General features: G+C 41.3%; 1 protein-coding gene across 3 annotated transcripts in view; it reads left to right on the top strand.

The window, feature by feature from the left end:
- The window catches only part of HHIP (hedgehog interacting protein), a 132103-nt gene that overhangs the window by 107728 nt on the left and 7949 nt on the right, over window positions 1-16426 (top strand). For all 3 annotated transcript variants that reach the window (XM_060246704.1, XM_060246703.1, XM_060246702.1), the window contains exons 7-11: window positions 66-209; window positions 2695-2816; window positions 6175-6298; window positions 7134-7264; window positions 8469-8550. In XM_060246704.1, coding sequence (XP_060102687.1) covers window positions 66-209; window positions 2695-2816; window positions 6175-6298; window positions 7134-7264; window positions 8469-8550 — 603 coding nt within the window. The remainder of the gene's footprint in view (window positions 1-65; window positions 210-2694; window positions 2817-6174; window positions 6299-7133; window positions 7265-8468; window positions 8551-16426) is intronic.

The following is a 16426-nucleotide window of genomic DNA, read 5'->3' as shown; positions in this document are numbered from 1 at the left end:
CATGAATGCTACCAAGTAACAATTGTTTTTTTAAAATCAATTGTGTTATCCTCCAACTTTCTCAGTGATTTTACAGGTTCTGTGTTGCGCCTGGATGTAGACACTGATTTCTGCAACGTGCCTTATTCCATACCACGGAGCAACCCGCACTTTAACAGCACCAATCAGCCTCCTGAAATTTTTGCACATGGACTCCACAATCCAGGCAGGTGAGGAGGTTGCTTTTCTTTTCCAGCATGAGCAGAAACTAGCCAGGCTCTTCACACACATCTAAATATATAGTAGGAACAATAGCCCTTATTTGTTTAGAACATTCATCCATCAAGCTCAGGGTGGTGTACCTGGCTCTTCATTTTAACCTAGATTGTCTAGTGAGTGTCTTTGGCAAACTGGAATTTGAACCTAAATTTCTAACCACTAATCGCTGGCTCTCACTCCCTCATATAGTACTGGGGGAAAAATGCATTCTGCCCAGCATTTTCAGATATTTGAAGAATTGGGGGAAAGGAGAATACTAGCTGTCCATGCACCTGAGCTCCACATCTTTTCAAATAATCTGAACAGGGCCCTGTCCATGTATGCCCGCCCTATACACATGACCAGAAGAGCCTGCCCATGCACAACTTGAACACATGTAGTCTCTGTTCAGACCTTTGAAATAATTCTATATAGATGAGGAGATAGGAGGCACAATCCCAATTTCCTCTTGATTTTATATGTTCACAGAATATCTAGAAAAGGCTACAATCTAGACATGTATGAATTTCTGTGCTTCCTACACAAAAGAGCCAGGATTTTTTAAAAAAGCAGTTTTTTTAAATCAACTTTTATTTATGTCACAAAGCTAGTTTGTATCTTTGTATAAACTTCATGGCTAGCTCTTTGTTTCTTAGCATAAACTGCAGATGTTTCATATTTTATACTAAAGTTGCAACGGAATAAGAGACCAACTACTTATTACACTCAAATGCTCGTAACAGAGTTCCAGCACTATGCCATGTTTATGAAAGAAAAGAGGCTTCTGGGGCAGAAGAGCACAAGGGAGGGTGTGCAGAGGATACCCTTTGCTCTTCCACTGGGCTTCTGCTCTGAATTGCCTTCCTTGCCTGAGCCACTTTCCCACCCAGATGACAAATTTGTGTCTATTTCACTAAGACCCAGTATAACATTTGCCCTGTTCATTGAAGATTAGCTGAATAATATATATAGAACCACACACCAGGAGTACTGATTGCAGTTTCCCTGCTACATCAGCAACATTAACTGGGCAAGGAAGGAATTCACAACATGAGAACATTACATCACATCTTAAGTATTCTTACTAGGGGAGGATTAGTATTCCCTTGGCTCTCAGAAACATTCTCCTGTAGAGCATTTAAGAGAGGATTGTGAGGCACTCCAAAGGGATCTGTTGAGGCTGGGTGAGTGGGCGTCAACATGGCAAATGAGGTTCAATGTGGCCAAGTGCAAAGTAATGCACATTGGGGCCAAGAATCCCAGCTACAAATACAAGTTGATGGGGTGTGAACTGGCAGAGACTGACCAAGAGAGAGATCTTGGGGTCGTGGTAGATAACTCACTGAAAATGTCAAGACAGTGTGTGATTGCAATAAAAAAGGCCAATGCCATGCTGGGAATTATTAGAAAGGGAATTGAAAACAAATCAGCCAGTATCATAATGCCCCTGTATAAATCGATGGTGCAATCTCATTTGGAATACTGTGTGCAATTCTGGTCACCGCACCTCAAAAAGGATATTATAGCATTGGAAAAAGTCCAGAAAAGGGCAACTAGAATGATTAAAGGGTTGGAACACTTTCCCTATGAAGAAAGGTTAAAACGCTTGGGGCTCTTTAGCTTGGAGAAATGTCGACTGCGGGGTGACATGATAGAGGTTTACAAGATAATGCATGGGATGGAGAAAGTAGAGAAAGAAGTACTTTTCTCCCTTTCTCACAATACAAGAACTCGTGGGCATTTGATGAAATTGCTGAGCAGTCAGGTTAAAACGGATAAAAGGAAGTACTTCTTCACCCAAAGGGTGATTGACATGTGGAATTCACTGCCACAGGAGGTGGTGGCGGCTACAAGCATAGACAGCTTCAAGAGGGGTTTAGATAAAAATATGGAGCAGAGGTCCATCGGTGGCTATTAGCCACAGTGTGTATATATATATGTGTGTGTGCGCATATATACATAAATTTTTTTGGCCACTGTTTGATACAGTGTTGGACTGGTTGGGCCATTGGCCTGATCCAACATGGCTTCTCTTATGTTCTTATCCCAGTACTGTGAGAATACAATTTACTGCAATTTTAAAAACAGACTGTATTTGAATGGGTTTTGACTATATTTGAATGAACTATGCCCTGTTGTTGGACCTCCAGAGGAACTGATAGGCCACTGTGTGAGGTAGTATGCTGGACTAGATAGTCCTCTGGTCTGATCAAGCAAGGATCTTTTTATCTTCTTAAATTAACTGAATTACCCATGCTGTCACTTTTTCTCAACTGATCTGTCCTGTTTCCTGAAGCACTCAACAAACCATACACAAATACATACTGTCGTGCACTTCTGTATCATTGATTTAAGATTTAAAAAAACCCTGTCTCATAGTTGCTCTGAAACAGAAATAAATGTAAAGAATATTAGCTGTTTTAAACATTTTAACATACTGTTGTGTGCTGTGTACAGGTGTGCTGTGGATCGTCACCCAACTGATGTAAATGTTAATTTAACAATACTTTGTTCAGACTCCAATGGAAAGAACAGGTCCTCAGCAAGGATCTTACAGATAATAAAGGGGAAAGATTATGGTAAGTTCTGTATCATGTACAATTCATATATTCCCTTCAAAGAATGTATCTATAATTAATTTAATTAATTATTGAAAAGGAAGGTTTATTTTAATAGTATGCATATTTTATAGGCTGTCACCAATTAAAGATATCTTAGTCAATTAGTTAAATTCATTCTAATTAGATGATTCATTGAATCTGCATACATTTGGATATGAATAAGAGGAGCTGAATTGTCCATAGCTTATTGTCCATATTCTGATAACACCCAGCTATACATTAATAAGCTTGCAGCTGCTCCCATCTCTGCTTTGGGCCAGTGCCACACTTCTGTGATCAAGTAAGAATAAGATGACATTGAATCCCAGTAAGCTGGAGGTGATGCTTGTCAGTAAATTTGCCCCCCTCTTTTTTTTTCTTCATTCTTTTGCTTCCCACTTGATGGAATGAAACCTTTCCTTGAAGGATTCTATTAAGAGTTTATGAGCCTTGTTTGATTACAGCCTCTGGAGAGGGGGGTGCGTGTGTATGTTACAACAAACTTGTGGCAGAGAAGAGAACAAACTTATGAGGACCCCCATAGGGTTTTCAAGGCAAGAGATTAACAGGTGATTTGCCATTGCCTTCTTCTGCGTAGTGACCCTAAATTTCTTGGTGGTCTCCCATCCAAATACTTCTTAGTTTCTGAGATCTGATAGGTGAGGCTGAGAAACTATGACAAGCTGCCAAAGTTGATTGACGGGTTCTAATCTGGTTGTCCTAGGTACTAGTCCTAAACTGTAACCACTATGCCCTTAATTTAGGTTAGTAATGCATGGCATGGCTAATATTTCATTGAGCATAGATATGTAGCCAAGTCTATATGCACCTATTTGCAAACATAGTCTGATACAGTTATATATAGACCACAAGGATCTTGTTAACCATGAGTAGTACTTGAGAATTTCATTTTTGAGAAGGATTCCAGTCCTTTTGTTTGGAAACACACATGTAAAATATTACAGGCCACATGCCCTTAGGTCTCGTTTAAACCAGTGGACATATTTAACGGGTGCATTTTATAAAAGCTGAACCAAAGAGCTATGTGGTTTGAAACTGCTTTATTATGCCTCCGTTCCAGTGGAGTTCTGACCACATCCAGAGTAGATCACAGCAAGCAATACTATGGTGTAAATCAGCCATCCAGGGAAAAATCCAATTTGAATAAGAGATGCTGTAGGCTGCTGTTTAAAAAGAAAATGTATCAAATTGTGGGTTGCTGTATTATCCACCGTAATGGCTCATCATACAAAACCATTCTGGAAAAAAGAATCAGAACAGCACACCTGTTTTTATGGCCCCTTTTAGACAGCCTTTGTAATCCGTTTTGGTAGCCAGTCGCTGATGGATTTTTTGTGTCATTTCAGACACAACTGCTTTAGCAACCAGCTGCTAACAGATTTTATTTACTTTTTCATATAAAGGCACTTGAGTCTGGTTAGCAAAGCGTGGTTGAGGCATTCTTGAGGTTTTCTTCCATTTTCACCTCTTTTTTGAGCTTCTGAATCGCTCCAGTGTGCTGCTTAAAATGTCTGCACCGCTTCCAATAGTGCTGTACTTTCCCCCCACCCTTTTTCACTGCACCATCTTCCTTGAACTTTTCTTACCTTTTTAAGTTGAGACATTAGACCATTACAGCGCTTCAGTGCTACAGTGGCACCACTGAGATGGCTACAGTGACATCACTGAGATGGCTTGGCATCACTATATTGGTCTAGCATTATAGCACTCAATTTAAAACATTCAAAAAAGTTTGAGGAAGATTGTGTGCTGAAAAAGGGCAGGGGGGAAGTGCAGCACTGTTTAAAAAGTGTGAAATGGCTAGATTACTTTAGAGATCAATGGAATGAAATTTGCTGTGTGAAATCTCTGTCCTAGTATCTCTTTACTCAGAACTGGGTCAACAACAGATAACATTGGTTTAGAATGATAATGTGAAAGGGGCCTAGCTTACTGAACAGTACCATACTAAGCAGAATTATACCCTTCTAGGTCCACGGAAGTCAGTGGATTTAGGAAGGTGAGCTCTGCAGTTAAGAATTGCCAGCCTCCAGTTGGGGCCTGGAGATCTCCTGCTTTTACAACTGATCTCCAGCTGGCAGAGATGAGCTCCCCTGGAGAAAATGGCCACTTTGAAGGATGGACTCTATGGCATTGTACCATGTTGAGGCCCCTCCCCTCCCCTTCCCAAACCCCATCCTCTTCCGAATCCACCCCAAAAGTCTCCAAGTATCTTCCAACACAGACATGGCAACCCTAGCTCTGCTTAGGATAGCATTGTAAGTCTAGAATTTTTTTTAAAAAAGGAAGGCATTAATTTAAAAGTATGCAGTTAGTGTTATTTTTTTGTGTGCCTTTATGGAAGGATTCATCTAAACTACTTCTTGTCATGTAGACTTGAGGAGTACCAGAACCCAGGTTAGAATCTGCCAAGTCTAACAACGGTTTCCTAGGATTAAGCCCCACTGAACGGACTTGGGTAGAATTCTAGATAGACCTGCTTAGGACTGCTTTGCAAAAAACAGCCAAAATTGCCCGTGAAAGCCATAGCTTCTCGCACCATCAAGGGGGGCTGATATGGCAAATAGATATTGGGTTTGTATCTTTTTAACACCTCAAATAGTCTTTCCTGTACATTATTTCTCCAGCTTCATCAACAATCAGCAGCAGCACTCTTAACCATTTTACTAAGTCCTTATACTAAGAGTGAAAACAAGAATAAGCACATTTTTTTCATATGCAATCCTCACTGGAAATGTGCATCCATTTTAATTTTCACATTACATTTTCTTTATCCTTGACTCAAAAGACCATATCAATGTCTTTAAAAATAACGTAACAGAAGAATGCTGTGTAATCAATATTATGTTGTAATGTGTTAACTATTTCATTTTAGTATCAATAAAAACTAGATTCCCCCCCTCCCAAGCTTGTGGTTTTCTAACATATAAGAAATTTGCATTATCTTCTTCCATTTATAGATAACAGGCCTACATGTAAATGTATAGATGGGGTATTGGATGCAACCAGCTTTTCTACTGGTGAAAAGGGGAGGAGGGGTCTCTATTGCCCATCACAAGGCCTATACTGCGGATAATGGGCCATAATAAGTAGGGCAGTTGGCTGAGATAGAATGAAAAAGCTGACTGTATCTAGCCCGTGAACCTTCAGAGGTCTTATCTCCTTTTAGATCTGATGTTTCAGGTCTAATATAAGGAAAGCATACAATAAAGAAACTGTGATTTTATCCTTTTATCCTTTGCTATTATTTTCATTTAAAAATGCCTGAATTACATGAAATTGCATTTCATCTAATACTATGTTAGTTCCTTTTTAGAAAGTGAGCCTTCACTTTTAGAATTCAAGCCATTCAGTAGTGGACCCTTGGTTGGGGGATTCGTATACAGAGCCTGCCAATCTGAAAGACTTTATGGGAGTTACATATTTGCAGACCGCAATGGGTAAGTTTCTTAAAATTAATTTTGTGAACAAAAAGTGTAGAGTGTGTGCTACGTTCTGTTGTAAGATTTATATTTTTAGTAAATCACTTACATTTTTATATAGAGTAGTTATAAGATTTCCATCCACTTAGCATCTGAAGTAGTCCAATACAGAATTCCTATATTCCAGTACAACAAAATAGCTATTACTTTTGAGTATCTAGCAGTAGCCGAAGGCCACAGTTCGAGATTACATCTAGAAGGACTTTGAAGTTGTGTCCCCAAACAGGAATATAGGATTCATATAGGATTCATTCACACATACATACCCAACAACAAAATGATTTTGAAGCCCCAGAGGTGTTTCAAAAGCAGTTTGTGGCATGGCACATTTGTCTTTTATTCTTAAAGGAAAATAAATCAAAAGTTTAACAAACAAAAAGTAGAAACATTTTAGTGCACTTAAAGTGACCGTCTGAATTATGACCAGAACACTATTGTTTGCAGTTAATCAAAACGTTATGATTATGATAGTACATTTAATACTTCTCAAGAATGTTCAGCTCTGATAAAGAGATCAAGAGAAGGTTAAATGGCTGCTGCAAACAAATGCAGAGTTAACAGAAACAAATATAGTTTATAGTTTTTAATAAAGACATTTTAATGTAAAAACATATAGTGTTTAAGAGTTATATTTGTTTTATAATCCTGATTTCAAATGTTAATGTTAGCCCAAATTTGAAAAGGACTCCAGTGTGTTGGGGGGGGGGTGTCTTCATTTTAGTTCCAGTAATGGATTCTTTTAAAGCAAAACAAGCATTGTGTAACTGTTTGTCTTTTGTATATGTGATTACAGAAACTTTTTAACACTTCAACAGAGCCCCATTACCAAACAGTGGCAAGAGAAATCATTATGTCTTGGCAACAGTGGTTCATGTAGAGGTTTCTTTTCAGGACATATCTTGGGATTTGGTGAAGACGAATTAGGTGAGACAGAAAACACTTCTTTGTATATGACTATTGTTAATGGGATTTTGACCAAGATTAGCCCACTGATATTCAGAAGTATCCTGGGAGTGTTGGTGGCAGCATATCTGCAGAACAATTGTTTGTCTTTTGTTTCCATTTCTTTAACAAAATAATTCATAAGCACTGCTCTGTTTACATCTAGTTGCTATCTCCATTATTACGAAAATGTATTACGAAAAGCATTACATACCATGATTACTTTCACATCCATGCTGTGCTAGGCCTTTTAGAAGTAATGGGTTGGATCCAGCCGGCTCTTCCACTCAATCTCACGTAATTTCCCTTCTTACTACCAGCTCCCATTGCACATGGCTTTTGGACATGGTAGTCTTATGATCCCTGCATAAAGTTCTTTGGTGGTCAAAGGGGACTCCTTTTTCCTTTCTTACCAGTCAAAAAGCTGGGTGAATCAAACCTATATATTTACATTCAAGTAGAACAAATCAGGTGTTGAGACCCAAGAACAAAATGTGCTTTTAGAAGTGAATGTACATTTAGAAGTCTAGTTGGACCAGTTTAGTTTAGTTTTTTGATTTATATCCCACCCTCCCTGCCGAAGCAGGCTCAGGACAGCTCACAATTCATATAATAAAACAACTATATAAAGCATTAGACTAAAATAACCAGAGAGACCTAGATGCAGTTTCCTGCTTATGTATGAATATTCTGAGTTTCCTTGTACAAATTTTTCTTCTCAATTTCTGTTCCGCATTATTGAAACCGAAATACAAATCATAGTTGTTGTAAGAATGAATGAGATAATTACTTGCCACCATGAAGAGACCCATGAAAAAGACACAATGTTAGCACTATAAACTATAGATGGCTTTTTTTTTAGCAGGAATGCAGTTTTGGCTGACATAGCATCAGGGTTGTATGGCTTAATATGCAAATGAGTTTCTACTGGGCTTTTTCTTTTAAAAAGCCCTTTGTGAAACAATGGTGACATCAGGGCATGTGGCCTAGTAGGCAAAGGATTTCCTGCTGGGCTCTTTCTACAAAAAAAGTCCTGACTATAGAGTACTTTACAGTATTGTTGTGAACAGGATTACAGCCTTCTAAGTCTATTGACTTCAGCAGACTTAGAAAGGTTCCAACTCTATTTAGGATAACATATTTGAGGATACCGATATTGATTTATGGTATGTTTTTTGTCTAACAGGTGAAGTTTACATCTTAGCAAGCAGTAAAAGCATGACGCAGTCTCACAATGGAAAACTTTATAAAATAATTGACCCCAAAAGGTAAGAAATGCTGTACAGAAGTTAAGTACAGAAGTGTAGTCTTTAAGATATTTTGATTTCCGATATGTCAGAGAGGAGAAAGTAATTTAGGTTCTGACTCTTCACATCTTCTTTTTGGAAACAAGCTGGGGTGTAATCAGAAAGATTCGGGAGTTGTACCTAGTCATGGTTGAACTGAGGAAATGTGATTTGTAGTGTGTTTCCTCAGCAGTGGTCTGTTGTGGCAAAGAACCTTGCCACTTTTGTGCTGGTGCAGTTTTGCACAGGATTGGGTTCTGGCTTTCCTGTGATTACTCCTGAACTATTTTAGGAAAGATTGCAGCAAAGCCAGGCTGGCTGTCCTATGAACAGGAAAGTCCTGATCTTCCCCAGCTCTGCTTACATAAGGCACTATATATATGTTCCCTGCCCCACAAAAAGAAAAAGTACTAATCATCCTTCAGATCTAAAAGCATCAAGAAGAACATAGTCATCAAATGACTATGGTGGATGGGGTCCTATGGAGAACCAGCAAGTAGAATACATGAGAGATGCTTGGAAATATATGCAGTAGCTTATCTATGAGGCCTTGGTTTTTTGGCAGAAGGACATACGGTAAGTCTTCCAGAACTATGAACAACCTAACAATAAACAAATAGTGTTATTGATTACAGTTGAGCTCTAATTCTTTGTCATGGATCTGCCACCCAAATTTAGTGTTACTAATTAGGAAGCACATATTACTGCAGTCACTCAAGAATACTATATATTTTTTATTTGTTATTTCTAATACTTTTACAAACAAATATTGCCCAGTTTCATTTGGATTGTTTAGTCTGTTGGTGTGTGGACTTAGGTGAATTTTTTACACCTTTAATCCATTATTAGTATCTAATTACAAGGGGGCTGCTTTGTTTGACCTTGGCTTTGTGTTCCTGTTGCCTCAGCGATTAGGGTGGTCTCAGAATGACATACCTGAGAGGCCAGACCTCCCATTGCAGAGTTCCTGGTTAGCTATTTAATGTGTGGTACAGAGAGTAATATATCTGGCTGAAATGAGACGAAACAAACATCATGCTAATGACACTGTGTACTCTGGCATGAATTTGAAATGAAACTGATACAAATGGTAAAACAAAAAAGATAGTTTCAAATAGCACTATAGGAGTTTATATTTCTGATGTTTTGACACGTACAAAACTACAGTGAAATTGTTCTTCACATATTTAGTGCAGTTTTCAGCCAAAGCCTATGCTCAGCTAGTACTAGGCTGTCATCTGCATTGCATTTCATTCTTCCATGTGCAACACAGTGCATATGTAGCAGCATATATGATGGTTGGCCCTGTCTAACTGTCCAGGACTCCTTCGTTGCTCATAGCAGCACTGGATCTTGTGAGTGGACAGCGATGCAGTCTGTCTTCTCTTGCTCTTGCATGTAGCATTAGGCATGTTACATATTTGACATAAACACAAACCAATGAGTGAACTCCCTTGTGCAAAATTTCAGTGTTCCCTGACAAAGTTCATCTTGAGCACTGCGTCATACCAAACAGCTTTTTGCCTGCTCAATTACCTCTTGGTCACTGCAGGTTGCAGCTGTTCTTGCCAAGTCCAAAGAAGAAATTATATTTACTGGAGAAGAGGCAGTGTTCCCAGAGTACATACTCATTTGGGTCATAATTGATCAACTTGTGTATATATACTGTTTGTAGCCTGTCCCCTTTTTGTGTGTGAATGTTTAAATCACACACATCAGATAGAGTGTATTCTCAGGTTTTTGATCTTGTGCAATCAGTGCATCTATTTGAGAAGTGATCTGAATAAATGGTTGCATGATTAGCTGGGTTCATAGGCAAACAATGAAGACACATAAACAGTGCCGTCCTAAGCTTATCTTTGTTGTTATGCTCATTGAAGATGTTGGGCTTAGTAACAGTTTAATTCTGTTTAGGATGGCATTGTGAAACAGCTTCAGTGTCCATGTCAATGCTGTTGCCTCCTCGCAGCGTCAGGCCCAGCATCTTCCATGGCAACACTGTGACTCTCCCAAATTATCCTACATGCTGGATTTGATCTTTGGCATGGAGATAGACATAGATGTCATCACTATTGACAGAGAACCGTGATTAGATCAGTTTGTCCTAAAGATCCAGCTGGGTACCCCAACCCCCTCCTGTCTAGGCAGCAAGCAAATTTATGCTCACCCTTGGAGACTAATGGACCCAGTAGTGCTCCAGAATGCTCTGTGAGATCTGATACCACCCCTGGTGATTCATTAGATGAGCTGATAGAGGACTGGAATATCATCTCTCTGAAGCCATTGATGAAATTGCTTCCTGACATCCTCTTCGCTCCCATCCCAAACTAGCCCCTTGGTATATCATGGAGCTTAGGAGGATGAAACAGAAGCTTAGACAAACTGAAGTGAGTTTGGCAACAGTCTCATGACAAAGCTGCAAGAACTTTCTATAGGATGTTTATGAAGTCCTGTGAGATGGCAGTGAAGAAGGCTAAAAGAGGATTTTATCCATTATGATAATTAGGTCCTTGATTTACTTACCTCAGTGAGAGAACTCAAAATGTTAGAAATTCAGCCATCAGCTGTGAGGCGTTTGCGAGCTTTTTTGCTAATAAAGTCTAAGCACTGACTCTGCTATGACCTGCCTGCCAATATTGATACAGTACATGAACTGGAGACCCCTTGGCCATCTTTAGATTCTGTATTTGCTACTTTCAGCTGACTCTCTTAAATTGATGTTGATAGGATTCTGGGTGCTGCTAAACTGACCACCTGCCTCTTAGACCTGTGTCTGTCATGCTGGTGAAAGCCAGTGGTAAGGGAATATGGGGCCCCCTGGTGGATATTATCAGTCTGTCCCTTAGTCTGGGGGTCTACCAGGGGAATTAAAAGAGGCTATAGTGATACCACACTTAAAAAAACCATAACTGGATTATATCGATCCTTCCAGTTATTGTCTAGTCTTGAATCTTTCATTTCTGGGTAAGGTAATTGAGACAGTGGCAGTAGAGCTGCTCCAGAGTTTCCTGGAGAATACATCGGCCTTAGACCCATTCTAGTCTAACTAGTACCCTGCCCAGAGGATGGAGACTGTCCTGGTTGCCCTCACAGACAATCTTCACAGACAGCTGGATTGAGGCAGGTTGGCACTGCTGTTGCTGCTCAACCTGACAACAGTGTTCAACACAGTCAACCATAATTTGTTGGTCCACCGCTTTGTTGATGTAAGAGTTCTTGGGGTGGCCTTGAAGTGGCTCACCTAATTTCTCCAAGGTTGGGGACAGAGGACAGTGTTAGGAGAGAAGGTGTGCCCTTGATATCCCCGGGTGTGTGGGGTCCCTCAAAGGGCAGTCCTCTCCCAAATACTGTTTAACATCTATATGCAGCTCCTCATCCAGCCAATGCAGAGTTTCAGGCTGGGCTGTAATCAATATGCTGATGACAATCAGCTGTACCTGTTGATGGATGGATGGCCTGATGCCACCCCAAACAATTCGGCTGAAGGGCTGGAGGCCGTGGTTAGGTGGTTGAAGCACAGCCAGCTGAGACTGAAACCATCAAAAATAGAAGTTCTGTGGGGGAGAGCCTAAGTTGAGATGTCAATTGCTGGCACTGGATGGTGCGCTACTGGCACTGGTGTGCTACTGGCACCTACCATTAAGAACCTGGGTGTGTTTCTGGATGCCTCCTTATCAATGCAGGTCCAGATCACACATGTTTTCAAACTGACATTTCTTCAGTTGTGCCAAGTCAGGCAACTGGTCCTCTTGTCTCACCCTGACGTATTCACAGTAATCCATATAATGGCCATGGTCACCTCCAGGCTAGACTACTGTAACTTGCTCTACACTGGACTACCCTTGAAACTGGTCCAGAATTCAGTGGCTCCGGTTCTTACTAGAACCCCACTGACAGCACATGCTCAGCCTGTGTTTTGCCAGCTGCACTGGCTCTAGGTTAGATACTCGATCAGGTTAAAGGTTTTGGTGTTAACCTTCAAGGCCATAAACAGTCTGGGACCAATGTACCTTTGGGACCACCTCTTCTGGCAAATCCCACAAAGAGCATTATGCTCACCAGATTAAAATCTACTTGTGGTCCTGGCCTGAAAAATGTCCAGCTGTCCTCAACTCGAGCCAGGGCTTTTTTCAGCCCTGGCTCCAACCTGATGGAACTCTGCTAAATGACATCCATGCCCTGTGGGACCAGTGCAGTTCCATAGGGCTTGTAAGGCAGAGATGTTCCGCCAGGTTTACAGCTAAGGACAGCAATGGATTTTAATCTCCCCACTGGGATGCAGATTTAATCTGGCCCATTCTAGGTACCATCTGGAATTAATTTTGAACTGTTTTAATAGTTTACTGTTTTATTGTTCTATTGTACTTAAATCTGATTTGAATATATTTTATGAGATGTTGTATACTGCTCTGAGCCCCAATATTTTGTGGGAAGGCAGTCTAGAAATTATAAATAAATAAATATGTAAAGTCTGAACTACAAATGTCAAAGTTCATTCTTTTTCTCTTTAATACGTGCCCTTCAAAATTGGAAGTGGTAATGGACAACTGATTGGAGACAGCAGCTGCAAGAAAACAGTATAGTTGTGCAAATCATACACATAAAATGTACTCATTTTTAAGCTAATAACTTGAATCTCATATAAGATTTCTGTGATAGAAAGGGAAATGATGTTCCCTAATCCTTCATTCCTACTGCAGATCTCCAGCTCCTGCCCGTATGCTGTTTCTGAGAATCCTCTTTCCTACAAAAGCAGGATTTGGAGGGGTATTTTAGGTAGAAACAGGTACTGGGAGGCAGAGAAGTCCCACTTCAGTGTGTCCAATCAAATTTCAGAAGCCTCATCTCCATCACACAGACAGAAGTGTCATTTCATGCAGTCAGCGCCTCCATGAGATATCAGCCATGCTAGGATGCTGCCTATAAGTTCACTGTATGAGGACAGCCCTAATTTCTGTAGACTAGCTTCAGGTGTGTAACCGTGTTGGTGTCAAAGTTTGAGTCCAGTGGCACTTTTAAGAACAACAAAATTTCATTCATGGTGTATGTTTTTGTGTGCAGGCCCACTTCTTCAGATATAGTAAAACAGAATCTGAAGAAGTGTTCTTGCATGCAAAAGCTTACACCTTGAATGAAATTCTGATGGTCTTAGAGGTGCTGCTGGATTCAAACATTGTTCTGTATACTGGCTAACTGATACTAGCTAACTAAAGTCAGTTCAGTACTTTTCATGAATTCCTATAATACTGTATCTGCTCAGGAATACAAGTGGATAATTTCCCGCTCTCCCCCCCCCGCAAAAAAAAGAAGTTTATCAGCAAAGTCTGTCTGCAAAGAAAAGAAGTTGCAAATAAAAACCTATTCCAAAGAGCTGAGAGCACAGTAACTGTAGAAGAATCCATAGTGATGTCATTGAGAGCAACCAGTCATGGAGCAGAATGCTGACAATACCCGGGACCAGCCAGATATTGGAAGCAGCCAACCAGTGATGTTGTCACATATCCCTTATGTCACTCTGCCCCCTTGCACACATAACACAACTAGATCTCTTGTTCTGCATGTTTTCTTCTCATCATATCACCTGCATACTTTATCACACACCAATAACATTCAAGAGATTTTATGAACAGGAAGGAACCTGCCCTTCCTTCTTGCTAGAGAAAAGCTACAGACCTTGTCAGACCCCTCCTAGTCTGAGTCTCCTTCTGTAGACAGCAGTGACCAGTGATAGGCATAAGAAACAAATGTATTTACTAGCAGCCAGTAAGATGAATCAGGTTAACCGCTCTCTATGCTTTTGAAAGCAACATTAATAGTCTATAAAATCACAAGCAGAGCTGTCACTGAGTGCCCTGCAAAGGTGCAGCTCTGGTGGTCTGTTAAACTGCTTTTTAACAGGAGGGATTGCAACCACAGATCAGAACAGCTAGGCGCACACTTGCCACTGCAGCTCTTGGTTGGCCCTGCGCTGTAAATGGAGCTTCTTCCAGCATCTGCCTCTGCTGGAAGGATGACAAGAAACAGCCAAAATAGGCACAAGAACAGTATTGAGTAATGTTCCAATGATCCTTTCCTTTCCTTTAATCTGAGATTAAAGCTCCTTGACTAAAAGTCTTGAGCAATCAAAATCCCTCAAAACACCAAGTAGGATCAAACACTTTGCATATGGTTTGAGCTATGATTTGAGAGAATGGCATGGCTAGGTGCTCTTCTAGTTCTCATGCCTCCCTTGCTCCCTCTTGGGATTCCCACGTAGTGAAATCCTCTGTTGAGAGATAGTGTAGTCGGGTGGTGCTAGGTTTTTTGCCACCCCAGGCCACAGTCCCAATTGCGCCCCCCATGGGGGAGGGTCTTTAAAAGGGGGAGGGGTTGCAGCGTGGTCTCTTTCCTCTATGAAGGAAGGAGGGGGTGTGGGGCCTCATCTCCACTCTCCAGCTGCCTCCCCTTGCAGGAGAGGCAGTCCAAGAGTGAGGCTGAGCTGCGTCTTTCCTCTGCCCAAATCTTGGGCAGCGGAAGGATGCAGTGCAGGGCCTTGTCTTCACTCTCTGGCTGCTTCCCCTTGCAGGGGAGGCAGCCCAAGAGCGAGGCTGAGCTGCCTATTTCCTCCGCCTGAGTTTTGGGTGGGGGAAAGAGGTGCACGGGCCAGTTGGCATGTGGGTAGGGGGCGTCTAGTGGCACATGTAGGCCATGCAGTGCCCTAGGTAGCCGCCTACATGGCCTACTCCCACCTGCTGGCCATGAGTGTAGTCACTGAGCTACTACTTACCCACCCCTTGTTAGGGAGTTGTGTTGGAACACTGCCATTTGTGTTTGAGCTGCTTAATATGCCAATCATCAAGAAATGAAGTTGTGCTCCCTGCCTTCCCATTTGCATGATATAGCGCCAACACTGCATTATCATTTCTGGGGAGGGGGGGCTTACTTCAGTATGCATACTTACCCTTTACCCCTTTGTAGGTGATACTGTTCACAACTGTAATAGGTACATGTTGGGGAGGAGGAGATTTTCAGCAGCTGAAGTTTAATACAGGAGAGCCCTTTCCCTTGCCTGTGAGTAGAGGAGGCTCTGTTTGATGTTTGTGTCCTGAGAAGGAATACCTATAAGCATTATGAATAGAGCAATGATACCATTCAGTATTTGCTATCATCTCTGGCCATTTGTGCAGTGTGCCCTAAAGTTCTTGTCAGGCAAGTCCACCCTCACGTGCATTAAGTGTGCTGACAGGAGGCCAAAAACAGATTTACCATCATTTTGCACACCCTTATCTGAGGTATGGCTGTCCTGGCTGAGCTTTATATAGTGCTTCAAGAGAGCTGGGATTGACTGCAGACATAGTATCCTTTTACTCTGCTCTGGTAAGACCTCAGCTGGAATATTGTGTTCAGTTTTGGGCACCACAATTTAAGGATATAGACAAGCTGGAACGGGTCCAGAGGAGGGCGATGAAGATGGTGAGGTGTCTGGAGACCAAGTCCTATGAGGAAAGGTTGAAGGAGCTGGGGATGTTTAGCCTGGAGAGGAGGAGGCTGAGAGGTGATACGATCACCATCTTCAAATACTTGAAGGGCTGTCATATAGAGGATAGTGTAGAATTGTTTTATGTAGCCCCAGAAGGTAGGACCAGAAGTAACGGGTTGAAATTAAATCAAAAGAGTTTCTGGCTCAACATTAGGAAGAACTTCCAGACAGAGCGGTTCCTCAGTGGAACAGGCTTCCTCAGGAGGTGGTGAGCTCTCCTTCCTTGGAGGTTTTTAAACAGAGGCTAGATGGCCATCTGACAGCAATGAGGATCCTGTGAATTTAGGGGGAGGTATTTGTGAGTTTCCTGCATTGTGCAGGGGGTTGGACTAGATGACC

The sequence above is a fragment of the Heteronotia binoei genome, chromosome 9 (genome assembly GCF_032191835.1).
Source record: "Heteronotia binoei isolate CCM8104 ecotype False Entrance Well chromosome 9, APGP_CSIRO_Hbin_v1, whole genome shotgun sequence".
NCBI lineage: Eukaryota > Metazoa > Chordata > Lepidosauria > Squamata > Gekkonidae > Heteronotia > Heteronotia binoei.
Note: the sequence above shows the minus strand (reverse complement) of the source record. Positions and strands in the feature narration are given on the sequence as shown.